Raw genomic sequence first — 26,678 nt, forward strand, 5'->3', positions numbered from 1 at the left:
GTCCACGCCACCTGGCACACAGTATCTCAACCTCCTGAAGAGACAGTGACTGGCAAAGACAGTGGTTTCTCCTCCTCTTGGGCCCTCAACCATATGTCCCTTTGCCCTGGTGAAGTGGCACTTGCACCCAGCACTGTGGCTGAGCACCAGCCCGTTTCACAACCTGCATCACCCACTTTACCTTTCAGCGCAAAAGCCTAAAGGCTTTGCAGGAGAATGGGTGGCGAGGACCCAAATCAAGCCCAGAAAGCTCTCACTTCCATCTTAGTCCATTCAATCTGCTTCAGGCCAAGGAACAGAAAGAAAAGAAGAAAACAAAACTAAGCCACACAAGTGTATCCTCTGCTGACAAGTGTTTTCTACTGAACAGGCATTTCTCTGACAAATGTTGTATTATCTTGTTCTTTACTTATTTATAGTGCTGGAGGGGTAGAACTGTCCCTCAAGAGGTGCTGCTAAGTTTTCTGAAGGAAATATCTGAGCTTCTCCATCAGTGCCAGACTATTATTTGTAGACAGATTACTTTTCTTTTAAACACATGCATCAGTATTTTAGACAAAAACTCTTCAAAGTGGGTCAGTGTTCAACTCACTCATCGGGGGTCTATAAACACTACATCAGCGATTACGCACAGGTGTCTCTGCTTCCAAAAATGTGTCTTAAAATGGCTCTGTCTCTCCATGAGAGGGTGAGCTGGTGTCTTCTGCAGACGTTGGTGCATCCTCCTTCTTCAAGCCAATGCTCTTGGCTCTGTGCTTCCTGGCTGAGCCCATCACAGGCACGTCATCCCCTGTACAGGGACATGGGTATTTTCCACTGCTGTCTTGGAATGGATGCTCAATGACATTTGGGTTTGCCCCATTTATCCTGCTCTGCTTGCAAGAAAACTGTCCCTTTGGTGGAGGATGTGGATTTGCAAGCAGAGGGTATCTGCAGTGGCCAGGAGCATCCTCCTGTTGTTATCCTCATCTGCTCCTTCCAGCCAAGGTGTGTTGGGGTGGAGGATCCTAGCCACACCAGCGGATGCCCTACTTAGCTTTCTAGCAGTTTCCACAATCTTACAGCACACCCAACACCAGAAGGCTTCGGCTGACTCTGGGCAAGGTCTGTGAAAACTGGACATCCTGGTTTACTGGTGGCTGCATCTGCTGACACCACATGAACCACAGAAAGAGGCTGAAAGCAGGAGCAGCATCGCTGCTGTCGCTCAACATGTCACTTCATCCATCTCAACTCCTCCAAAGCAACTCACTCAGCCCTCTCCTGGTGGCGAGAGGCTGCAGGAGGAGAGGGCATCCCCCCACGATTTCTAAGCAATGACCAACCGCAATGTCAATAGGAGCAAATGAAATTTAAGACAAGCAAATCACAGCTTTTCTGAGCTGCACTCCTGCAAAGCAGAGAGAGATAAGGGGGAGGAGTGAAAAGGAGAATCAATAAATCTTAACCTCATTCACAATGATCTGGAGCTCTTATTAAGTAAATTAATTTAAGTTAATTTAACTCGATCATGACTCCTGATCACAGTGATTTAGTGAGGGGGAAATTGCATTAGGAAAGGCCACACTTGCTAGATAGAAGAACGGAAGAAAATTAGATCCACTTAGCAATGTGAATTAATATGGAAATAGCAGGTGTAAATTTAACCTTATCAAGAGAGTGAAAATTATCTTCATAAATTTGGAGAAATAGCCCCCAAGTTGCTTATAAATCTGTTTAAAACAAAAATATTACAAAAAGTGTAGTAAAATTAATTTAAAATATACTCCCATCTATTGCCTCTAAGAAAAGTCAGCAGCAGGGCGAAGTTTAATGCAACCTAGCAATAAGGGGAGAACGCAACTCATCATGGAGGGATTAGCACCGGGTACGTCCAGATGTGCAGCGACTCTCCCCGTCACTCATTTCCCAAAGGCACAACCCTCTTCATCTTAGTCTGCGGATTTGGGGGAGTTTCTCAGCAACAAGGGCAATGTCCCGGATACCCCAGCAAGGGTTTTTGCTGCAAACTACAGCACAGATACTCAAAAAGAGAAGGGGGAATCTCATAAACATCTTTAACGACAGCAAGTTCACAAGACAGAGAAGAACACAAGTCCTGTTGGAAGTTTATTATGGCAGCACATTAAATCTGAAAAAATCAGTAACTGTGTAAAACACTTGAACATCACTTTTGGACTCCTCAAAACCTGATTTCATAGTAGGAATTTCTCCTTAGCATCAGCTAGAAACCAATTTGGGAGCAGCATTTGACTGTAGCACCACCAGCCTTTTAACATCACACTTCTGGCTTAAGGTGAAAAGGGTAATAAAAATAAATTTAAAAAAATAAAAGGAAACAAAAATAAAATAAAAAAAAATAATTGACCATTCAGCATGATGAACACCAAAAGATAAATATGAGGAGGTGACTAAACCAGTGCTCCAGGCATGCACAGTGTGCTCCACTGCCACCAAAGCTGCCCATTTCTTGGCAAAAGCAAAGCACCAGAAAGCAGCTCCCAGCTTGTTGCTTGCTAGAGGTCCAACAGGATGCTATGAACGATGGAACAAAAACACTTATAAAAACTAGAGGAGAAGCATTTGCCACATGCTTCCTCCAGACAGTCCAAATGACTGATCACACACAAAGAAGGTAACGGGGAGAGTGAGTAAGAGATTTATTGCTTCTTTAAAATACAATTGTTTTAAATTGCTGATGGCATTTTGTCAAGATTTGTCTGAAACAGCTGTAAGATCTAAACTACATAATTTAATGAAATCAGAGATTAATACAGATAAAATTATTCTACAAGTGGGAGCTCTCAGCCAATCATGGCAGCACAAACAGGTTGCTCCTCTGCAGAATCAGTGCTCGGCTGAGAAAGACCCACCACCCCGCAGCTGGAGACTCCTGCTCTCACCCTGCCTGAATCCCCTGCCTGAAGCTCCTGCCCTCCTCAGTTCTCACCGTGGACCCTCCATCCATCAGCCATCCAAATCATAGAACCATAGAATGGTTTGGGTTGGAAGGGACATTAGAGACCATCTAGTTCCAACCCCCTGACGTGGGCAGGGACACCTTCCACCAGACCAGGTTGCTCAAAGCCCCATCCAGCCTGGCCTTGAACACTTCCAGGGATGGGGCATCTACAACTTCTCTGAGCAACGTGCTTCAGTGTCTCACTACCCTCATTGTAAAGAATTTCTTCCTAATACCTAATCTAAACCGAATCTCTTTCAGCTTAAACCATTCCCCCTTGTCCTATCACCACATGCCCTTGTAAAAAGCCCCTCTCCAGTTTTCTTGTAGCCCCCTTTAGGTACTGGCAGGCTGCTATAAGGTCTCCCTGGAGCCTTCTCTTCTCCAGGCTGAACAACCCCAACCCTCTCAGCCTGTCTTCACAAGAGAGATGCTCCAGCCCTGGATCTGGAGTAACAAGCTGTGAGGGAAGAACCTGAGCCAAATAGTCAGAGCACAAGCTGTTTTCTGTTAGCTAAGGCTGACCTCCATAGAAACACAGAATGGTTTGGGTTTGAAGGGACCTTTAAAGGTCATCTAGTCCATCCCTGACATCTTAATGTAGATCAGGTTGCTCAGAGCCCCGTCGTACCTGGCCTTGAATGTTTCCAGGGATGGGACATCTACCACCTTTCTACACAACCACATTAGTCATCTATTATGGCATTGTACACGTGCATCTGCACATCATCAAGGGGCACCAGATTAAATTTGATATGGCTATGAGAAGCCCATCTCTCCCTCCCTTACAACCAATGCCTGAAAGATTTTCACAAATCAGGCTCGCACATCAATGGGATAATAGTTTTGGGCAATATCATGTCACAGTACGACATGATGATTTTCGCTATAAAGAGCATCAAGTAGCAAAAACGTCATCACGTTTCACTCACTGGGAAAGCCATTACAGAACCAAATCCACCAACAGACAGTAGGTACAAGATACAAATTCCCCTCCCAGGAATAAAACTGGGATAATTACAGAGCAGGGCGAGCCTTGCCTGGCTCACGTTTTCTCTTTCAAGGTCCCAGATGAGGCACATTAATGTTGGAGGGACACTAAAGCAGTAGTTTTGCTTTACTACTACTACAACGAACAGATTCGTTGCAGAACATTTCACCATCACAAAAACTAGAAACAAAAATCAGTCTTCTCTCCGATAAATGGGCAGGACTTGCAGCGAGGGCAGTGACAGAGAGAGAAGGGTCATTTGAACAGGACTGCCTATAACAAGAACAGAAAGCAGCAGCTGTTTCCACCTAAATAAAAGGAGGGAGATTTGCTCAAAATGGCTGGTTCAGGACCAAAACAGCAGCAAACTGAGCTGCGAACAGGAAAGGGCAAGAAGCATGTCATTGTGGGTGTAAATGCATTCATTAGGGGCAATCTGAGTTGCACATCAGCAACTGCAGCTACAGGAGTGACCAGAACCAGAGTCAGCATTACACCAACACTACAGGAGGAAACAAGAGATTTAAAGCCACAAGAAACAAATCATCACCTGCACACAAAATACCTGGTGCTGTAATTACCAGCAGCAAATTATGAACCTCTACGAAGCAATACAATTTAAGATTTTATCATAACATACTTGTACATTCACAATGCAAAAGAGAACTTTGAGAAATTAATAGTAATATTTTAAAGAAGCTGCTTTTGGGGCCAAAGAAGAATCACAACAATTACTTATTTGATGGTCTGGCTTTCTATTGCAGCCTGAGAGCAGTGAGCAAGCAATAACTCTCACCAGCAGGTAAGATGCTGCCTTGATTCAGCAAAAGCATAGGATGAGGGAGCAAGAAAAAGAATGTATGGTTTGTTTGTGGAAAGGGAAATGCCAGAAGCTGGCCCCAAGAACATACAAATGGAGGTGGCACCTACAAGTAGAGCAGTAACTGGAGGAGGCAAACCAGCCACCTTTGGGGTAAATGGGAGGCATGTGGATCTCAGGACTTGATAAAAGGGCATGAACACATGGGAAAACATCAAAGGCAAAAGCAGCATGTGTAGAAAAAGGAGGCAGCGCAGGTAAGATTGACTGTGAAAAATCTGGGTGGAAATCAGCCATTAGCCCAAAAGGATCCCACAGTTTCCATACATGGACTTTGAAACTAAGGCCAGCATACTACACAAGATGAGGAGTTTCTCAACCAAAAGCTTGAAAAAACCAAGACAAAATAACAGACCTAATTTTATATTTTAAAGAATAGTTTGAAAGTAAACAGATTTTTCTAAAATCTCCCTGTTTACCTGGTACTCTGGCCCATCACCCTGAAGTCTTCCAAAACCAACCCTCCCTTCAGATACCAGTATTTGTGAAACTCAAAGCCAAATTCACTTCTTATAGGGAAAAATCACACAAACTGAAGCCTTAAAACCAATCAACACCATCTCCACAGCTGTCTCTCCACAGCACCCACCATAAAGGCCACCAACCCTTGGGGCATTGCTGGGGGAAATAACTTTTGGAAGAAACCACCCACAGAAGGGCATTGATGCTGCCCCATGTCACTGCTCTGCCAGAGGGGTCAATGGTGGGGGACAGCCCGCAGCATCCCTCAGCTCCTCAGGTTCATTACACTGGAATGAATAATAAAACAAGCCCATAGCAGAGAAGAGCTGGCTCTCTTTGCCCAAAATACTGCCTGTGATAGTGGCAAACCAGCATTTCAGGGGGAGGAGAAGTCATTCTCAACCTAAGAATAGCCAGAATCTGGGTTATAACCAAAACCATCAGTTCTAATAGTGCCTTTTTTAGAGCATCAATTACCATAAGGACTTTTCTGCTTACACACAAGTTTCAGGCTTTGTCTTGGCCTCTGAGATGTTCTCTGGTAACATCTCCAGCAGCTAACAAGGCTGCACTTTGCTTGTAGCTGAAATATGAATGTCAGCATAACTGATTTAGGAAAACTCAGGCTCAAGGGTAGGGCACCATCCTTCAGTGACACCTTTCTTCACATGGGTGCTGGCACGCCAAATTATTTGCTACAGGGATGGGCTGATGCTCCACACACCCAGATAACCTGGGAAGAAGCAAGTTTGTGCCTGCACCTACCTCCTGGTGTAGGTTTGGAGCACCTGCCTCCAACATGCTTTCAATAAGCTCCTCTGTAGCACCAACGTACACATTAATATTATAAAGCAGAGGGAAGGTCTGGCTTCATTAGCAGGTTTGTCCATCCTTATTTAACAGGCCACATCTATCTCCAAAAGAAGCAGCAACTTCACTTAGGTCTGATGTAAAAAGCTCTGTGTGTTTTTTGCATCTTCCTTACAGGTTATTTAATGGCTTCATGGAAACAATTAATTAAAACAGGGAATAAATACAAAGCCACAGACTTCAGTAAGCTGTTGGCCGCCAACTCAGTCTAACGTGATTAGTAATACAATTTTACACTTTAAGTCAATAAACCCTGTGTAGAAGCAGCTAAACAAATAGAGAAATTAAGCAACGAACATGCAATAGTTGTAACGCAGAGCCAGCGTGGGAACTCCCTCAGCTCCTGCATCCCAACCAGCTGCATGCAAGGAATGGAAGAATTACCTGGATGTCACAGGGCGCCTCGTCTTCCAGTTGGGAGCAGTGCTGCCAAAGGTTGATAAGGCTGGTGACACCACATTCTTCTTCACTATCCTGTATCGTGTCTTTATCACCTTGTTAGCAGGGGGGCTCCTTAAGAAGTGCAAATTAGCTCCTATGAGAAAGCAAATGGAAAAAAGGGTTTGAAATTTGGGGGTGCATGGGACAGGAAGGACCTCATCAATGTAGGTCATACACCCAGTTCTTTAGCACCTACAAAAAGACCCATGGGGCACTTTAGGCATGGGACCACCACGGATGATGGTAACAGAAAGGCTCTGATGGGCTTGGGGGCATTTGGTTTCTACCAGCCCCGAACAAAACTCCATCAGGTGAATTATGTATTCACCAACAATACCTTGATCCCCAATATCTACATGGAAACAGATTACACATTTAATCATTGCCATTTTCATCATATTTTGCAGGATGATCTACACTCTGGTTTGTTCTGCAGAATGTTTCATGCAATTAACAGTTATATGTTTGACTCTGGTTTTCCTCCACTTGATAGCTAGCAATTTTTTTCACGGCTTTAAGGAATGCATCTAATTGCCCAACTTTTATAACATACAGCTATAACTGCCCAGATAATTAAAGCTGACACTACATGCTGAGACTAAGTCGTCTGGTTTTATAACTGATTTAAAGGGCCGACTGTTTTTCTTGGAGATACTCTAATTAAAATTATTGAAAGGTTGAGAGGGGAAAAGCAGAATCATTATTTCCCTTGAAAATGTTGTACCGTCTCCATGTTTGTCTCTGCAAGAGAAGGGAGAATAAGGTTGCTTCCCAAGTAAACTGGTAATCTCAGGATGCTGGATCTGTGTCAAAACAAAAAAAATAGGGAAATGCATTTTAGAGCTGATCGCATTCCCTTGAGCACAGCGAGCAGCTTCTCCATCTCCCTGCAGAGAGGTAACGGCATCCATGACTTTACAGTTTAATACGGAGAATATTCTCCTTCTTGTGCATTCCCAAGCAAGCTGGCATCTCGTGTTGGGTTCAGGATTAGACAGCACGAATTTCCACTCCCAAACTCATCCAGAGAGTTACAATTGCTGGTGGGGGTGGAAGGAGAAAAGCAGGCTCTGCCATGAGAGATAAATCACTGGAAATTTTCATAATAAAGATGACAATTGCAATGCTCCTCGATACTATACTGTAAGATAAATGATCACGGAGCAAGGAGCTTATGGAGGGATTCACAGCTTTCAGCGCCACCTATAAAGCCCTGAGCACGCTCACGACACAACGCAAATAATCTCTTTTATATGGCTGCAATAAAATTTGGAAGGTGTTTGGTACAAATAGCCCAGCCAGCTCTAACTTGGCATTGCTCTTGCCCACACTGCAGCATATGGGACCTCCAACCCCTGTTAGCATCATGCTTGAAGCCACATCCTCACACCAAAGTGTTATTTTGAGAGAGACTCTTCTACATCCCTCCAACTCCTATACGGGACCTCTGCTGAATTTATGCATCAAAATAATGCCAGCATGCAAATTAGTTTCTGCGGCACTGCAGTAAGCAGCAGACTTTTGATGATGTCATCTCAACCAGTGATCATCCGTAAAACCAGCAGTGCTACAAAGTACACTCCTAGTAAGGGTGCATTAAGTCAACCAGTCAATGTTGAACAAACTAAAAAACCCAGGAAGTTTATGCCAGCAAACCTACAGAGCTTCTGTTGATTTGGAGTAACAATTAAAATAAAAGAAATCAAAATAAACCCAGATGTTTCGTGGGCCCATGTCAACCTCATGAAGTTCAATGAGGCCAAGTGCAAGGTCCTGTGCCTGGGTCGGGGCAATCCCCAGGAGCAGCCCTGGGGAGAAGGACTTGGGGGTACTGGTGGATGAAAAACTGTACACGAGCCGGCAATGTGTGCTTGCAGCCCAGAAAGCTGTTTCCTGGGCTGCACCCCAAGCAGCGTGGCCAGCAGGGTGAGGGAGGGGATTCTGCCCCTCTGCTCCGCTCTGGGGAGACCCCCCGGAGCACTGCGCCCAGCTCGGGGGTCCCCAGCACAAGCCAGGCAGGGACCTGCTGGAGCGGGGCCGGGGGAGGGACACGGAGCTGGTCCGAGGGCTGGAAGCCCTCTGCTGCGGAGAAAGGCTGGGAGAGCTGGGGGGGCTCAGCCTGGAGCAGAGGAGGCTGCGGGGAGACCCAGCTGCGGCCACTCAGTGCCTACAGGTGTTGATAAGAAAGACAAAAATAGACTTCTTAGTAGATCCTGTAGTGACAGGACAAGGGGCATCAGTTTTAAACTGAAAGAGGGTAGATTTAGATTGGACATAAAAAAGAACATATTTTACACTGAGACAGGTGAGACACTGGCCGAGGCTGCCCAGAGCAGCTGTGGGTGTCCCATCCCTGGCAGTGCTCAAGGCCACATTGCACAGGGCTTTGAGGGACCTGATCTAGTGGAAGATGTGGAAGCTTTGAGTGACCCGATCCAGTGGAAGCCCGTAACAGGGGAGCTGGACTAGATGACTTTTAAAGGTCCCTTCCAATCCAAACCTTTGATGATTTGATGACCAGAGCAATTGCAGACACTTATTGATTTAGAGGTGAGGCAAGAAGAGAGAGAGGGAAGAAGACTGAAAACGGGTTTTCATCGCATTTCCCTGTCCTGGGACTTTTTGTATCAGACCAAATTCCTCAGGGAAGTGACTGCACCATCACAGGGGGGTTTAAAGCCCTTTGCAAAGTTTAAGCTCTAATTACAATTATAATTGCTCACAAGCATCGGCAAAATTGGAGCATTTTGCTTCAGAGAACTGTATTTAGGATTGCGAAGTGGGAACAACAACAGCACAGACATGCAAACCCCTGCATGGTCCAACGCTGCACACACACGATGAAATCCCAGCTACAGTGAGGGCTGGCGACTGTGAGACCCTTTTGTCACCCAGGAGGCATGGACATACCCAGCTTCTCATGGAAATAGCATCAACCATATACCCAAAGCAGCTCTTTTGCACTGGGGAAGGGATGAGAGCCACAACCACGCATCCTCCCCAGACAGCAACAGCGCAAGTTGACCCTTTCCCTCTGCTGCTCCAACCTTACAAAATTATTAAGCTGGGAATTTGTTGAATACATTATTAACTTTTCCCTCCATCCATCCTCCCCCCACAAGCTCTAGCTTCCACTAATCAACCCAGAACCTCATCAAACTCCTGCCTGACATCATCCCCTGCCTCAAGCTCATACAAGAAATAGAGGTCCCAAATTGTCATGGTTTGCAGGCGTCCCCCCTCCTCCTTGTACAAATGGGCTGGCACCTGGTAAACTCTATTCCCCGGCAGTAATTGGATGGTGTATTCATGCCGAAGCTGCTCTTCTGAAAGTGCCTGCGTGCACGGCTCCAGCATTAACCACCTCCTCAAAGAGACTCTCCGAAGAGCTCAGTTTTCTATTATTACTTGCTAGCTGAGGGGTTTTGTGTAGATAATCATGTTATTTAGACAGGATGTTGGTTTAATTCCCTTCATTACAGGCTCCCAGGGTTGTAATTTTTTTTTCTCCGCATGATGTATTCCCCGTGGCACATTTCACTCAAATCAAACACTTTACGCTTTTATTACAAACAATACCCCAGCGTCCCCTGTTATCAGCCCAGCACACACACGCACACTCCTCGCAGAGATCCAGAGGTCAGTTCTAATGACTAATCGATCTCATTAGCTTTCCTAATTAAAAACTTTACTACCGCAATGGAAGACAAACTACAAAAAAACTGCTTGCATCATATTTGAATGGGATATGAGCATCATTTATCAGCCAGGACTCGCAGCCTGCGCCCATTGCAACGGGCCATGCGCTGCTGAGGTTGGTGCTTTATTTGGAGCCGTGCATTTCCCCTGGGCATTGCTCACACCTACTGTGCCGGCAGAAAAGATCCTGGTGCAAACTCAAATGCTGACCTTGAGATTGGCAAATTGCTGCCAAAACCCTCTTACCAGAGTGTTTCAAGCAGATGGGATCCAGGACCCACCAGTGCACACATCCTTTAGGGAAGGGGTTGAATGCAACATGGTTAGGAGGATCCTTAAATTTTGCTGTGAGAGGTACGAGGAATCGAACCCCTGGGGAAGCTGAAACAGAGGGCAAAAATAGGGCTGGCTCCTGGGATGTCTGCAGGAAAGTTGGAAATAACACAAAGCCTGACTTGCTTTCTAGCATCCTTAAAACATATAAGCACCTTAAAGCTTTATATTCCTCAACCATTCCAAATAGCCTCTTATTTGTATTCTGTGTCTCCTCAAAATGAATGACGTTTTAACATTTAAAAGTTATGGGTTTTTTCCAACCTCAATACAAGGTGGAGAATTAAGATCACTTGCAAGGAAGTTTCAACAAAAAAAGTAAAACCTTTTTGTAAAAACAGGTATTTACCCCCTTGGAAAGAAAAATGGGGAGGGGGAACACTGACCTGCTGTTACTCACTCCAAATCCTTCATCCTTAAAAGCTCTCATTAAATCAGAATCCTCCACTTCTGCCAAAAAATGAGCAGACAGGAAGCAGATATTAGCTAACTCTGCCTGCTTCTCAATCAAACCAGACCCAACAGTCTCAGTCCTACAATCACACAGGGCTGGCATGCAAAAGTGGGGAACACTGCACCCTGAGCCATTTATGTCTGCGTGACTGTGCCGTTACGGCAGCTCTCCAGGGATGGGCCAGCATCGCCAGCCAACCAAGCCCTAACAAGCAAGCGTGCAAGTCCATGCAGCAAGAGGAAAATGCTGCTGCTCAGGGTGGATTAGGGAAACTGCAGTATTGGTGGAGTAAATCTTGTTCACCTGTTGCTGAGAAAAAAGAAGTTAAATAAGCAAAGGTAAATTCAGGAGTGCAGATTCCCAAATTCACAAGATTATTGCTGCTTTTGGAAAAGGATATGGGATAGAAAAAGCCTCCCATAAGGGCACAGGAATGTGAAAAAAAAAACCTGAAGTAATTGAGCCATGACATGACCTGAGTTCTACCAGGTCCCTACCCTGCATCACTGGCTACCATGAACCTCACAGTGCATGAGCCTCTGCTGGGGCACTGGCAGCTCAATGCCAAGCTGCTGCCACTGCCACTGTTAAACCCCAATTCGAGGCGAGCCAGGGAAGTGGTGAGTGACAAGTACATTGATCTTCCAGCACTTGGAAATGAGATGAGAGTGGGAACGAATGCAAATTGGGGAGCAGAAGCTGTGCCTTTGATATGATGCCAGTATTGTCCCCAGCTCCAGAGGAAACCTCGGGGATGCAAAGCTATGCAGTAGGGCCACCCTAAGGGACCCTTTTAACTCAGTCAGGATGAGTCCACTAAGAAAAAAAGGAAAGCAGAGGCCAAAAACCTCTGATAAAACTGAACTGCTTTTTCAAAGCAAGCCATTAGGAAGAAAAATAAAGGGCTAAGGACTATTAGTAATGTGCAAAGGATGCCACCAGTATGTCATAACTCCTGATACAGGCTCTGATGCTAGCAGAGATTTAAAAAGCATGCACTCAAAACTAAAAACATCTCCAAGAAGAGCCGAAAATATCTGCCAAAAGGTATTCTGAAAGCAAACACTTTCTAACATGAAGAAGAATCCCACAAGCACCCTTACCACGGGATTTGCTCCAGGCCTGGAAGTAAAGATTCAGCAAAACCCACGATTATCTCCTCCTCACCTCCCAGAACAAAGTTGTTGTTCACCTGCTACTCAAAGCAAACCCACGCTGCAGCAGTAGGCGCTTGCACCAGCAGGAAAATCACCCACATGCCGTGATGCTCTGGGATGGCATGGGACCAAACCTCTCTCCTTTCCATGAGGAAAGCCGTCTCTCATCCAAGACCACTTGGCTGCTAGCTCACCTTGCTCTTCTGGCATGCCCAGAGATGAGGAGCATCCCTATTTGCGAGCACACCTGTGAAACAGGTTGGGAAGCTGCCCTGTACCATGCAGCATTAACTAAAACGTTAACAAGCAGTGTGGAAGCAGAGGATTAAGCAGAACACTGCAGGAGCACACAGAGGCTAGGGTGGCCAGCGTCAAGGCACGGAGCGAGCCCTTTGCATCTCCTTTTTGTAAAGCCCCAGCAAGATTATGTCCTAATTTGATATCCTTCTATGAGAAGGTCACCTGCTTCATGGATGATGACAAACTGGTGGATGTAGTTTTTCTGGATTTTGATACAGCTTCTGATATTGTCCCTCACAGCATCCTCCTAGACAAGTTGTCCAACTGTGATGAGCAGGCACATGGTGCGATGGGTGAAGAACTGGCTGGATGGCATATCTCAAAGGGTTTTAGTAACTACGGCTACATCTGGCAGGTGACCGGTCCCAGTGGTGTCGCTCAGGGCTCAGTCCTAGAGCCAACTGTGTTCAATATTCTTATCAATGGTTTACATGCAGGAGTTGATTGTACCATTAGCAAATCTGATGATGATACCAAATTGGGAGGAGCTGCTGACTCTTACAAGGTCAAGAGGCCTTGCAGAGGGATCTAGATAGACTGGAGCATTGGGCAATGGCATGAAGTTTAACAAGAACAAATGTCGGATCCTGCACCTAGGGTGCAGTAACACTGGGAACAAGTACAGATTGGCAGAGAAGTGGCTGGAGAGCAGCCATGTGGAAAAGGATCTGGGGGTGAGGCCATTTCCCCGCAGGTACTGGTGGGCTGTAGGCTCAATAGAAGTCAGCAGTGTCCCCTGAGAGCCAAGAGGGCAAACTGCACCCTGGCGTGCATCAAACACAGTAGAACCAGTGGTCAAAAGAGAGGATTGATTTGGATTGATAAGGAAGTAGGAAGAAAGAAGGAGGAGGAAGAAGAAGAAAAAGAAGGAAGAAGAGTTCCAATTGGAAGGAACCTACAACAATTGTCCAGTCCAACTGCTGACTAGCACTGGACCAGATTTAGCGTTGGTGCAACCTCAGTTCGAGTACTATGTGCAGATCTGGGCCCCACAATTTCAGAAGGATGTGAATATCCTTGAAAGTATCCAGAGGAAGGAAACACAGCTGGTGCAAGGGCTGGAAGGCATGTCCTGTGACAAGCCGCTGAGAACTCTGGGTTTGCCTAGTTTGGAGAGAGGCTGAAGGGTGACCTCACTGCTCTCTACAGCTTCCTGAGGGGAAGGGGACAGGGAAGTCCTGATCTCTTCTCCCTGGGATCCAGGGACAAGACACACAGGAATGGGTCAAAGCTGTATCAGAGGAGGTTTTGACCAAATATTAGGAAGCATTTCTTTACCAAGAGGGTGGTCAAACACTGGAACAGGCTTCCTAGAGAGGTGGTCAAAGCTCCAAGTCTGTCAGTGTTTCAGAGGTATTTGGACAATGCCTTTAATAATCTGCTTTTAGTCAGTCCTGAAGTGATCAAGCAGTTGGTCTAGATGACCACTATAGGTCCCTTCCAACTGAACTGTTCTGTTCTAAAAAGTGATGTGTAGTTTCAGGACAACTCAATATCAGGATGATAAATATAAACCAAAAAGAATCCAGACAACGGCAGCAATAACAGAAATCCACAGCAAACTCCTCAGTCCTTTGTATCTGAAATACTTGGGAAATGGAAACATGCAGCTTAAGTTATCAAGGACTATTAGGAGAAAAGGAAATTTTAAAACCACAACAGAGGCAGGAAACTTCTCCAGCACGAAAGGAGCTGGTTGCAGCCATTCTGCCCCAAAACTGCCTAACTGCAGGTAAACTGGAGGCACATGCAGTGCTACCAAAGAGCAGTTTAACAAGAGCACGCCAAGGAAGACAGAAATTTCCTCATTCATGTTGCAAGCCAATGATTTACTAAGCCTTGCCGAGGTGGTCACCACCCCACTGAGCCCAGCACCTTTCCACTACACCCCCAGAACAGGCTCTGCAGGCTGAAAAAGCCTTGGGAACTCACCATCTCGTCAAGAATGGCCTCAGGAGGGATCTCTAGTAGACTCCCAAGATAGTCTGGGCAAGAAGCTATTTTGCACCATATGCAGCACAATGGGAGGACAAGGGGTGTGCAGGGTCAGAGCCATTGAGAGGCCTTGATCCAGCTGGCTCCTGGGAGCAGGGTAGTTGTGCAGATGAGCTTCAGATGTTGGAGCTCTGATACCCACCACCCCTCCACTTCTCATCAAAATAGCATGTAGAGATAGCAAAAATACAGGGAAAATCCCAAGCATGACCCTTGTCCCTCCATCACCCCCATGGTGAGCCCACACCAGCAGGTAAGGGCAGATTTGGTAGAAGTAGAGGTGTTTGCAGCCAGGAGCAACCTCAACAGCAAAAGCACCATAGGAAGCTCCGATGGCAAGGAGGTATCAGCTCCCATCCTGCTGCAACAGCAGATTACAGGGATTAGGGGTCCAAGCATTGCCCTTATTGTCAGTCTAGAGACTTGTGTATCTGCTTCCCTACAGCAGCAGAAACAACGCTTTCTCAGTGATTATTCATTAGTGAAGGACTTGAGATCTTGATTTCTGCCATAAAATTAATCTCTAAAGAGAAGCAATGTCACACTGTGAGAACAGAAGGAAAGCTAAAAGTCCCAGAATTAAAAAACCTACATCCCACCTTCTTCTCCCATTGCTGTTTTCCCAGCTGTGAAATAGGTGGTCTGGTTGAGGCCTACCTTAAATTCAATTTCTTGTGGGGAAAACCAAATAACATACAAAGACATGGCTTTGCTGTAGGGTCTGCAACAAAACTTCGCAAGGCACTTTGAAGACAGGATGTGCCATGTGGTTTTTTTTCTTTAACACAGTGAATTTTAAAACGTTGTGCCATTCACACATTAGGGATTCCATTATTTTTTAAAAGAAAACACAATCCCAAATATTTTAGCACTTATGATTGAGACTGAGAGCAGCACCGAGCTGAGGAACTATGGGGTTTGCAGTGACACAAACAGCTGGAGTCTTACCAGGGAGATCTGAGCCAGCTCTGCAAGCACATCTCCATGGCTGGATCTGGTTTTAGTTTAAGTTTTGCTCTCCTTTGTTAAGATGGGCAGCATCTTTGTCTTCTTCCAATATTGGACTTGCAGCCAGCAGCAGGTATTTTGCAAACAGCAGCTGAAGGATAGCATGCATCCAGCTGGATACCGAGTCCAGCTCTGAGGCCCACAACATGAGAAGGACAGGGACCTGTTGGAATGAGTCCAGAGGAGGGTCACGAAGATGATCAGAGGGCTGGAGCACCTCTCCTATGGGGACAGGCTGAATTGGGGTTTTTCAGCCTGGAGAAGAGAAGGCTCTGGGGAGACCTTACATCAGCCTTCCAGTACCTAAAGGAGGCTAGAAGAAAGCTGGAGAGGGACTTTTTACAAGGGCCTGTAGTGACAGGACATGGGGAAATGGTTTTAAACTGAAAGATTTAGATCAGGTATTAGGAAGAAATTCTTTACGATGGGGGTGGTGGAACACCGGAGCAAGCTGCCCAGAGAAGCTGTGGATGCCCCATCCGTGGGAGTGTTCAAGGCCAGGTTGGATGGGGCTTTGAGCAAATTTCTCTAGTGGCAGGTGTCCCTGCCCATGTCAGGGGGTTGGAACTAGATGATCTTTAAGGTCCCTTCCAACTCAAACCATTCTATGATTCCATGATTCTGTGCTGATTCGGATGCTGTGAGCTGTGTTGTGCCTGCACAACCTGCCAGTCCCATGCCGCAGGCATCACGTTTAGGGCTGCTGAGGAGTGTCATGAAAAGGAACACTGATGCCAGCTACCAATAAAATAGCAATGTCCACAGCATCCTCCCTGAAACCAGGAGGGTGAACTACCATGGTATACACAGAGAGATGTAAAGAAACACTGATCCTTCCACCAAGCCTTGTTTTCTTTGAAAGACTTCTCCTTATCATTGGGTACAAAGATAGCAGAGCAACCCTGGCACCCAAATCCCCTGGGGATGTCCCTGTCCCAAACACCACATGCTTCCTTGGGTGAGAAATACTGTGGATGGGAAGGACACAGCAAATGGAGGAAAAAACTGAGAAAGACAGAGAGAAGATGGACTAAAAGAAGAGGGCAGCAGCTGGGTTTGAGGACTGGACACAGAAGCAGAAAGTGTATAGTAGCAACTACACTGCATACTTTGCAAGGAAAAGGAAAGGTCCCGCAAATTAAAAGCTAAGAGTCACAAAGAGCCAGCAGAGCTCAGCCTGCCTCCAGTGAGCTTAAAAAAAAAAGCTGTGCAGCTCCAGAAGTAGTTGTGGACCTACCCAACTCATGCATGGATCTTTCAAGAGTTTTACTAACAGATTATAATGACCTTGCAACGAGGATAAATCTGTGGGTGAACTTGAATCAAGTTTCATCACCACAGCTCCTACACCCAAAAGCAAATTGTTTTGTTAGTGTTTCCCATTACACCAGAAGAACCTGCAAGATGTCGGCCCTGAGCTGCACAGCTCCAATGCCTTCTATTCTGGCTACCAACTTGGCCAAGTCCCTAGAGTTAACAAAAGGATTTGGGATTACTGTAATACTGTTACGAATTTAGTGTGAAAGCAGACACCAGTATTACGAGATGATTATCACAGAGCGTGTTCAATATGCTCACACAGAATGGCACAGCAAGAGGTTAATTATATTGCTACTGGAATCAGCTTCCAAAAGGACCATCCTTCGATTTAAGAGGGGAATTTAATTTTCAACTCATTCAGTTCTGAGCTCTTTCAAGAGCGACGACTATTTATGCCAGAATGTAAACGATGGTTTATGATCATGAACTGCTGCTTAATAGGAAATAAATCCAATTGATCAAAAGTGCTTTACCTGTGACCCCAAGCAAGACTGCTGTTCAGGCTGTACAATTCGCAGAGGACAAGAGAAGCACAGGCTTTGCAGCTGAAATGTTTTAGTGGGCTCCAAACCCTTTGCAGTATTTGCTTAGCACGGCAGCCACTTTCAGCTGGGAACATTTGGGGAATTAATAGCAAATCTGCTTCACTAATTCTTCTACGCTGAATGGACCACAGGAAAAGAAAGTTAACGCAATCCATCAGGCACCACACTGCATTGGTATGGTGGCACTTGGTAGAGATTAACTGTAAGGAAATACCCATTTTAGCAGGCAAGGTATTAAAAGCCACATATAGCGTTCAAATGAATTGCATGTGTTTGGGTATGTACCCAAAATTCCTTAAACAAAAAGAACAGGACTTCTGTTTCCTGGAAATATAGAGTGGGAGCAATGGGGAAAGCATTGCCCAGCTTCAAGTGAAAAATCAAGTGATGTGACCAGCAGGTCAAGAGAGAGGATTCTCTCCCTCTACTCGTGTGTCCTCAGACCCCCCTGGAGCACTGCGTCCAGCTGGGGGTCCCCAGCACAAGCCAGGCAGGGACCTGCTGGAGCGGGGCCGGGGGAGGGACACGGAGCTGGTCCGAGGGCTGGAAGCCCTCTGCTGCAGAGAAAGGCTGGGAGAGCTGGGGGGGCTCAGCCTGGAGCAGAGGAGGATCTGGGGAGACCTCCTTACAGCCTTTCGGTATAGAAAAGGAGCTTATAGGAAAGACGGAGAGAGACCTTTTATCAAGGCCTGTAGTGACAGGACAAGGGGTAACAGTTTTAAACTGAAAGAGGGTAGATTTAGATTGGACATAAAGAAGAACATATTTTACACTGAGGGTGGTGAGACACTGAACCATGTTGCCCAGAGAACTTGTGGATGCCCCATCCCTGGAAGCATTCAAGGCCATGTTGCACAGGGCTTTGAGTGACCTGATCAACTTGAAGATGTCCCTGCCATGGGCAGGGTAGTTGGAACAGATGATCTTCAAAGGTCCCTTCCAAACCATTGCATAATTCAACAATTATCACAAGTTCACCAAGCTAACATCGTTCATTAGAACTTTTAACTTTAATTCATTAGAAGTCTAGAGATAACTCTGGGGAAACTTGTTTCCAGAAAATAAACATTTCAGCATGGAAATACCATTGAACATGGTTAAAGGAGAATTAAAAGTTACGTCCCAGCTTGGCTTAGGCCCAACGAGTCGTCAAAGCCTTGTTCCTGTGCTCTCATCACACACAAGCTCAGAGTCGCAGGACACCAACCCCATCCTGTTGTTCTGGAAATGGCAAATAAAACCAAACCCTACCAAGCTCTCAGAAAAAGTTTATTTTCATATTAGAACAACGTTATTCTCCCCATTCATCAGACTGCCTACTTCTTCCTCCTCAAGTCATGGCAGCAACCATGTCCACCTTCCCAAGAAAGGCTGCAGTGGTCAGTCAAAGGTATTCATTATGAAATTTAAACAAACATGAGAACAATTTCATTTTCCCAGCTGCAGGGCACAGACCAAGCAATAACACTTCCCCCAATCAACTACTATTAGGAGCTTTTCATCAGGATTTTTTGGCAACAGACTGACTCAGAGAATGGCAGAAGCACACACCAGGAAAGGAACAAAATCTTTCCATGATAGGAATTGGAATAACATTTGATTGCATGGCTTTTTCCAGATGTCAAAGCAAACCTCATCATCACCAGTGAAACACAGCTCAATGTTCATTGAGAAACTCAAGAGCCAATTCAAAACCATCATGACTCTTAAAAACTTTCCAGTTCTCTGCTGAACATCAACCCTTCTTGCCTCTTCACACAGTCAGGCCAAGCACCTTCTCCCTTGTCCTGGTTTCAGCTGAGGTAAGGGTTAATTTTCTTCTTAGTAGTTAGTACAGTGCTGTGTTTTGGCTATGATGTGAGAACAATGTTGATAATGCCCTGACATTTTTAGTTGTTCCCCGGTAATGTTTATACATCAAGGATGTTTCAGTTTCCTGGGCCCTGCCAGCGAGAGGGCTGGGGGTGGGGCACAGTAAATTGGGAGGGGACACAGCCAGGACAGGTGACCCAAGCTAGCTAGAGAGGTATTCCATACCATATGGCATCATGCTCAGTATATAAACTGGGGGAAGAAGAAAGAAGGGGGGGACATTTAGCATTATGGCATTTGTCTTCCCGAGTAACCGTTACACATGATGGAGCCCTGCTGTCCTGGGGATGGCCGAGCACCTGCCTGCCCATGGGAAGTGGTGAATGAATTCCTTGCTTTGCTTTGCTTGCATGCGCGGCTTTGGCTTTAACTATGGAACTGTTCTTATCTCAACCCTTGAGTTGTACATTCCTTTCCAATCCTCCTTCCCATCCCTCTGGGTGAGGGGGAGTGAGCAAGCGGCTGTGTGGTACTTGGTTGCCGGCCAGGGTTAAACCATGGCAGTCCTTTTTGGCACCCAACGTGGGGCACGAAGGGTTCAAGGTAACAACAGATTTGATTGGAATGTTTTATTGCTGTTTAGCTATTCAGGGGCAGGTTTCTGTGCTTACCATGGGGCTTGCTTGCCTTACTGTATATTAGTCTAGTGCTCGTTAGTGGCTGCTTCTTGCTTTTGCTGCTTGCTGTACTGCTGTACTGCTTATCATCTCCCTGTGCTGTGCCCAGGAACATTGTGATAACAGCCATGGCGATGCGCTGGGGCTGCCAGATGGCCAGGGCATCGCTGCTGTTTCTGTGCTGCTGTACTGGACAGGCTGGAACTCCAGTGTGAACTCAAGTCAAAGGGACTGTGACCTGTGGATGAGTCCAAGTGGGAGCAGGATACCCCAAAGCCCCTGTAGCCGTGACTAAGTCCAAGGCTGAGCAGGTATATCTCAGAGTGTCTGTGGCCATGGCTGTGTCTGTGCTGCAGCAGGTATGCCTCTGAAGGAATTGTGGCCCAAGGACAAGTCCACGCTGGGGAAGGTACACCTCGAAGCATCTGTGGTTGTGAATCAGTCTGTGACGCAGTAAGTACACCCTGGAGCATCAGTGGCTGTGTGTGAGGTCATGCTGGAGCACTTCAAAGTGTGTGGATAAACCCAAGACAGAGCAGGTACAGCCCTGAAGGGATTGTGGCCAGGGATAAGGCCATGCTGGAGCTGATTTACTTCTGAAGGGACTGTGGCTGTGGGTAAGGCCACACTGGAACAGGTCTATAGTCACGGCCCACGGATAAGGCCATGTTGCAACAAATGCACCTCGAAGTGACTGTGGCTGTGGATGAGTCTATGCCGCAGCAGGGATACCCCTGGAGAGACTGTGACTCGTAGCTGAGGCTCCACCTGGAGCAGGTTGCAGTCTGTGGGTAAGTCCAAGCCAGAGCAGGGGCAAGGGGAGGAGTTCATTGCAATGTTAAACCCTATGGGGTGGTCCGAAAGGACCAGGGCTGGAGATTGTAATGGATATACCTTTAAATTGTTCTAACCCATGATTTGACTTTCATGTTATAGGAATGACTATAGCAGCAACCACCTGAACCTTTGGAGGACAAGCAGTGCAAGTGCAGCGGTGACCCAACCTGAGCTGGCTTTGATGCCCGATAACCCCATAAAACACTCAACCCCTCTTCTCCTGAGTGACCACCATAAGAGATCGTGTTCATAGACTAAACAAACTCAATGGACATTTTGTAGACATTCTGTGGACATTTGTGGACATTTTATAGACATTTTTACAGGGGTGGTGCATAGACTAGGTGAATGATGTCTGTGTATTATATCAAAGGATGGGAAGGGTGATAGTGTTAATGAGATTGCATTGGAAAGTGTGGCACAATGTAAATGGTATGGAATAAGGGGGTGCACAGCCCTGCACCGAGACCGGGGAGAGCTCATTGGCCTCATACACCTCCCCAGAGCAAAACCCCGTGCTGATCCTGCCACCTCTGCCTGGGTGTGGACCTATGGATGAGAGGTGATAGACCTGGCAGTGGTGTCCACCACAGGGCAGAAGGGTGACTGCTGCTTCCACGTTTCTCCAATATCTTCTCCATACATTTTGACACCCATGTGCCTTGGTATGGGCCTGGATCCACTGTCACCAGCAGGTAGGGTTGGGCAGTGTTGCTCTGAAGAAATTCCAGTGCTGGAGAACAAGCTTCATGTTCATCACAACAGCTGGACTCTTCAGTAGCTTGTCCCTATCTTCCCACTTGTTCAACCTTTTTTTTTTTTTTTAATTGCTTACTTTCTCAAAATGTGGTTGATTTGTGATTAGTGAATCCAAAAAAAAATTATTTGAAAAGAGATCACAGAATGGTTGAAGTTGGAAGGGACCTCTGGAGATCATCTGGTCCAACTCCCTGTTCTGGCAGGGCCAACTAGAGCCAGCTGCCCAGGACTATGTCCAGATGGCTTTTGAGTATCTCCAAGGACAGAGACTCCACTATGTCCCTGGGCAACCTGTGCCAGTGGTTGATTACCCTCACAGTGAAGAACTGTCTTCTGATGTTCAGATGGAGTCTCCTCTGGTCCTGTCACTGGGCACTGCTGAGAATAGCCTGGCTCTGTCCTCCTTGCATCCTCCCTTCAGGTACTTACAGACATTGACAAGACCCTCCTTGAGCCTCCTCTTCAGATGCAATGTACTTCACCACGTCAAGAACCCACCAGCAGCATCGCTTGTGCAGCATCTCATACCACCCACAGGACGTGGCAATGGTTAAAGCTTCTCCAGCTGCTGGCCAGGACCCATCATACTAATCCAAGTGAACACTGAGATGCTCTGAAGCAGAATGTAGATGATGTTTACGTTGGGATTACTTTAAAGGCTGTTAGACAGTGACAAAGCTTATAGCACAACACAAGGAAAGAAAACAGCATCTCTCACTCCCTATTTAGAAATAATCCAAAGGTTTAGGCAAGTCCCACCATGTGTGGAGACGTCATAGGGGAACCAGGCAATCCCTTGGCTGTTGAGAAAAAAGAAGAGAAAGGGAGCGAGGAGGAGAACATCTGGAAAAGCAGGGGATAGCGTAGCAAAGAGAATACTAGCAGCGAGGAAACATCAGCAACAAGTGTGACAGGAGAGACAGGGAGGCAGCAGAAAGCAAAGCAGACATGAAAGTCGGAGAGCTCCAAGATGCTCCCTGGAAAAACGCTGCTGCAAAAGACACTCAGGATCAGCCTTGCAAAAGGCTTTTGAGTCCACTGCTGCAGCGGATGCTGAACAAGTTCATTAGAAGGAAACCACCCAGCATTGCACAGAGTTGGTAATCCCTTCTTGAGATTAGGGAGCAGGATCACAGTACCTCCTCGGCACAAGGTAAAGCACAAGGTAAAAGACATCACTGTGCATCTCTGGGAGCTGGGACTCCTGCCTCTGTACTGTACATCTCTACACACATTCACACTGAGAAAATTAGCTCATCTGCCTCTCTGATCAGCCTGTCTACCAGGCTCTGATCAACCCACCCATCTGGTTCATCCACCCTAACTCCTCTGCTGTCTCCTCCACCCATGCCCTCTGTGACCCATCTGCCAATGTGGCCCACCCAATATTGGTGTTGCTTTTAGAAAAGCGTCACAGCTAATCATCTGTCGCCTGAATGTAATACTTCTGGTGGTTCAGCAGGTTGGCTTTTTGGTGACGTGTTTTTTTTTTTTAAGAGGAACAGGGGGAAATGCAAACTTTTATTGCTACGTGCTGGGAATACTGCACATTTGCAAGCAGCACAGCAAGTGTCTGCTTGTTCCCATCCCAGGCACAGGCTGCAGCCTCCTGTCCCCATTTCCATCCACAGCTGAGATGCTGCATATAAAGGTTTATTGAGTCTGGTTTCATTTGGGGGTTTTTGCCAGCACCAGACTAAAGATGTTCAGGGCCAGCATCTCCATTTAGGAAAGGTAATTGCTAACAACTCACTGGGGCTGCCGAACATAAGGTGTCACACAGTGCGTTGCTGCAAGATCTGGCAAGAAGAGCAGCACAAAGTCCTTGGTGCTGCTTTCGGGAGCTGCCACAAGCCCTATGCTAGCCAAACCAGCACACCACAAAAACCTAACAAGCAAAAGACTTTCTGCTTGTGACACTGTCACTACCATTCCCTTGCACCAAACCACGGGGGAGTTTTATCATACTAAATTAGGCATTTAAATCTTGCACATAGTGCTGAAGATTCATGATGTATGTCTCCTGGTCCTGGAAAGGCTAACGCTGATTTAATACAGGTAGATCTCTACTGATGATTGGTAGCCCATTACACACCAATTGTCAGCATGTTATACATCACGGCTACACTCCCCTACCTCCAGCTAGCAGGAAACCATCTGGTTGCTCTCAGGGTTTTGCATCCCTCACAATCACGGCAGGATTGTGTTTAAGGATTAAGTTTTACAGTTTTCCAGGGAAGGACTGGGACACAGCCATGTGCGGTCGTATCTCCATTCCTCTGTCCATAAAGATAAGGCCAGCCCCATGAGGACCACTGTCACACTGAAGCCTGCATCAAAAGTGCAGTGAGGCGAGGTGGAAATCACTTCCCAGAGTCTGGCCATGCTTCTGGAGCCACCAAGTGCTTCTTCCACAGCTCCCTGCCTCCTTGAGATGCTCAGTGATTTTCACATTAATTTTGGCTGCAGCCAAATCTGCAAACACTGGATAAGCTGTAGCAAATAGCTGATGGCTACAGCATTGTCAGACACATCAGTGAGTGACAATAATATATATCCCCATGATGGCTACCTGTGTTGTCCCAAATTGCTGCCACGAGCCTGCCTGATTACCCACGCAAGGTTCAGCTATATTGCTTTCCAAAGAAGTCTGGGTCAGCAGGCTTCAGAGCAACACCAGCATCTGCAGCCAGGTGATCTGGGATGCCATGGAGAATAATGGGCAGAACAGAGTGTCTTTGACTCAGTTCTACAATTTTAGTATCAATATTTAATCTGCAACAGAAACACTAGCAAATATCTAGGTTTATTCTCTCTGATCAGAAAATACAGAGAGAGGCAGAGATGGATGGACTTCAAGAAGGTCTTGCTGGCAACAGGTGGACACATCACCTGTTCACCTGCCTCCCAGTAACACAAGAAGGTGCATGATCCTGAAACCATGCTACCACTCTCAGCAGCTGGTGGGTGAGCAACACATCCCTACCCTGGGGTTCACCCACTGGTACTCAGCTCCACTGCATAGCCGTCCCCGCTGCCAAGAAGCACCAGGGTGGTCCCGTCCAAATGCCAGAGGAACAGATGAGCCTGCTAAGGATAGGGAGACACCATGTTATCCACCTCCCTGATGGGACCAGCGAGAGGTGGTCATGTTTAATCCACTAAACACTTTTCCTGGCTACAGCCCATGTTAAAGAGCCTGAGTGGGTCTCTGGAGTATTGGACCTTGTTCAAACACAAACCTTATTATTATAACAAAAGAGGGTGGTGGGGTTTTTTTCCCCCTTCCTTCAGTGAATGATTATTAATGTGTTTCCAGGAGCCAGGTCCATTTCTCTAAATGAGAGCGGGATGGCAGAAGGAAGGCTGATAAATGCCCTCCTCCCCCCGGCCTCGCGGCAGGAGCTGCCAGGGGTTCTCGTTCTAACAAGCTGCAGATGGAAGACGACTGGAATAACAAAGTATGAATTTTTATGAGTCTAATAAATCACTCCACTTTTCCTGCTCTTGATCGTTTTCAGCACTTCAGACACTAGAAAAACCCCAGCTATAATCAAATGGGTTCACGGATCTCGTGTTAATGCCTTGCTGTGGCACAGAGAGGTGGCTCTGCCTCAGGAAACGACAGGGAGCACTTGTCGAGCTGGAAATCCATTTGCATTCATGCTTTAGGATTGACTTAATTTATTTTTTTTTTTTAATTTAACAAGGAGAAATTTGAATCTGTTAGGTATTCCCCCACCCTCAAAGCCACTTATCAAACCAGAGGCCACCCAGCTTTTACCTTTGCTAACTATCCATTTAAAAAGACCCTGACCTAACTCCAGCATCAGCAGAGAAACTTGTATAAACTCTGTGAGAACAGAGGAAAACTTTGCAGGCAGCAAGTTTTTTAAGGTCCTTTTAATTCTCCTTTCTAAACTCCTGTATAAAGCAGGCAACGGGCAGGCCTCAAATCCATCTGAACAAGAAACAAAAGGTTTCAACTTGTTGCACCCACTGAGTATGCGCACACGTGTTTGCCAAAGGAAGTTTCTGCCAAGGTCTGATGAGCACCACATGGGTGGAAAGAAAGAATTAAGACTTTGCTCTCCTTACCAAAAAACTACTCTTCAGACCTCCAGGACAGTGACCAGCAAAAGAAGGACAGAGCCAAAGCCAGAGACACCACGATGTGGTTAAGCAAAGGAGAACATGACCGTTGCTCCCCACCCATCTGCAATTCCTTGAGACCAAGCACAGGAATGCATCCTGCAGCTCCAGGAACTGCAAAACCTGCAAAAACCACCCTTGTAATGGATGCAGCTCTCCCAGTCCCCCCATGCCCGTGCTGACAGCAAGCTTCTATCCCACCACACCAGCAAAGCAGCAGCACCCCGAGCCTTGATGCTTTACCTCCCTAAAGGAAGGAGGGCAAATTAGCTGGGAAACCTGTTGTTTCTGTCATCCTCATCCTGCCCCAGTCTTTAATCCATTCAATATGTTTTTCCTTGCTTTTCATTTGCTTTTCCAGCACAGCACTGAATCAGGGAGGGAATTCATCTTTGACAAACATTTACCGATTATCAAATCACAACTGCAGCCACAGACAGGGGCAATAAGTCACTTTAAGCAGCCGTCCGTATTGCAGGCTGAGGAGTTTGGGCAGCTCCTTGATGACAAATAACTCCTGTCAAAGCCGCATGTTCCCTGGCGCTCCGAACCCGTGTTCTCTGTTGTTCCACGCTACCTGGTGTTTAATGACAACACTGTCAGACTAAGACGAAGCCTCTGCGCTGCGGACTGTCAAAGCCCTATTAGAGGAAAGATTGAGACCCTACTCTTCTTAAACTCACTCAAGCAACACAACCCGCTAGTTTTTATAATTATTGTACGAGAGCCATCGATCGTGCACTGACACCTAACCTATCTGTATGAAATGGGAGTAGTTTGCTGGGTGACAGTTGCTATAGATTATTGTGGGTGGGTTGTTCCCCCCCCCCCCCCCCCCCCGCCCCCTTTTACCCATTGCTCTACAAAGCCTAGAATGGATGGGAAGGAAGAAGACGAGAGTGTGCACCTTCACTTAGGTGCCTTTTCCATGCCTTTTCCATCCCAGCTCGTTACCTTCAAAGTGACTTTTGGAAGTTTATTGTTTGTAGGGTGCTTCCCTGGTTGGGAAAACCAACATGCCTCC

General features: G+C 46.4%; 1 protein-coding gene across 1 annotated transcript in view; it reads right to left on the reverse strand.

The window, feature by feature from the left end:
- The window catches only part of ZC3H3 (zinc finger CCCH-type containing 3), a 186,700-nt gene that overhangs the window by 99,199 nt on the left and 60,823 nt on the right, over positions 1-26,678 (reverse strand). The window contains exon 4 of the mRNA XM_056330599.1: positions 6,550-6,700. Within this exon, the coding sequence (XP_056186574.1) occupies positions 6,550-6,700 (151 nt within the window). The remainder of the gene's footprint in view (positions 1-6,549; positions 6,701-26,678) is intronic.

The sequence above is a fragment of the Falco biarmicus genome, chromosome 3 (genome assembly GCF_023638135.1).
Source record: "Falco biarmicus isolate bFalBia1 chromosome 3, bFalBia1.pri, whole genome shotgun sequence".
NCBI lineage: Eukaryota > Metazoa > Chordata > Aves > Falconiformes > Falconidae > Falco > Falco biarmicus.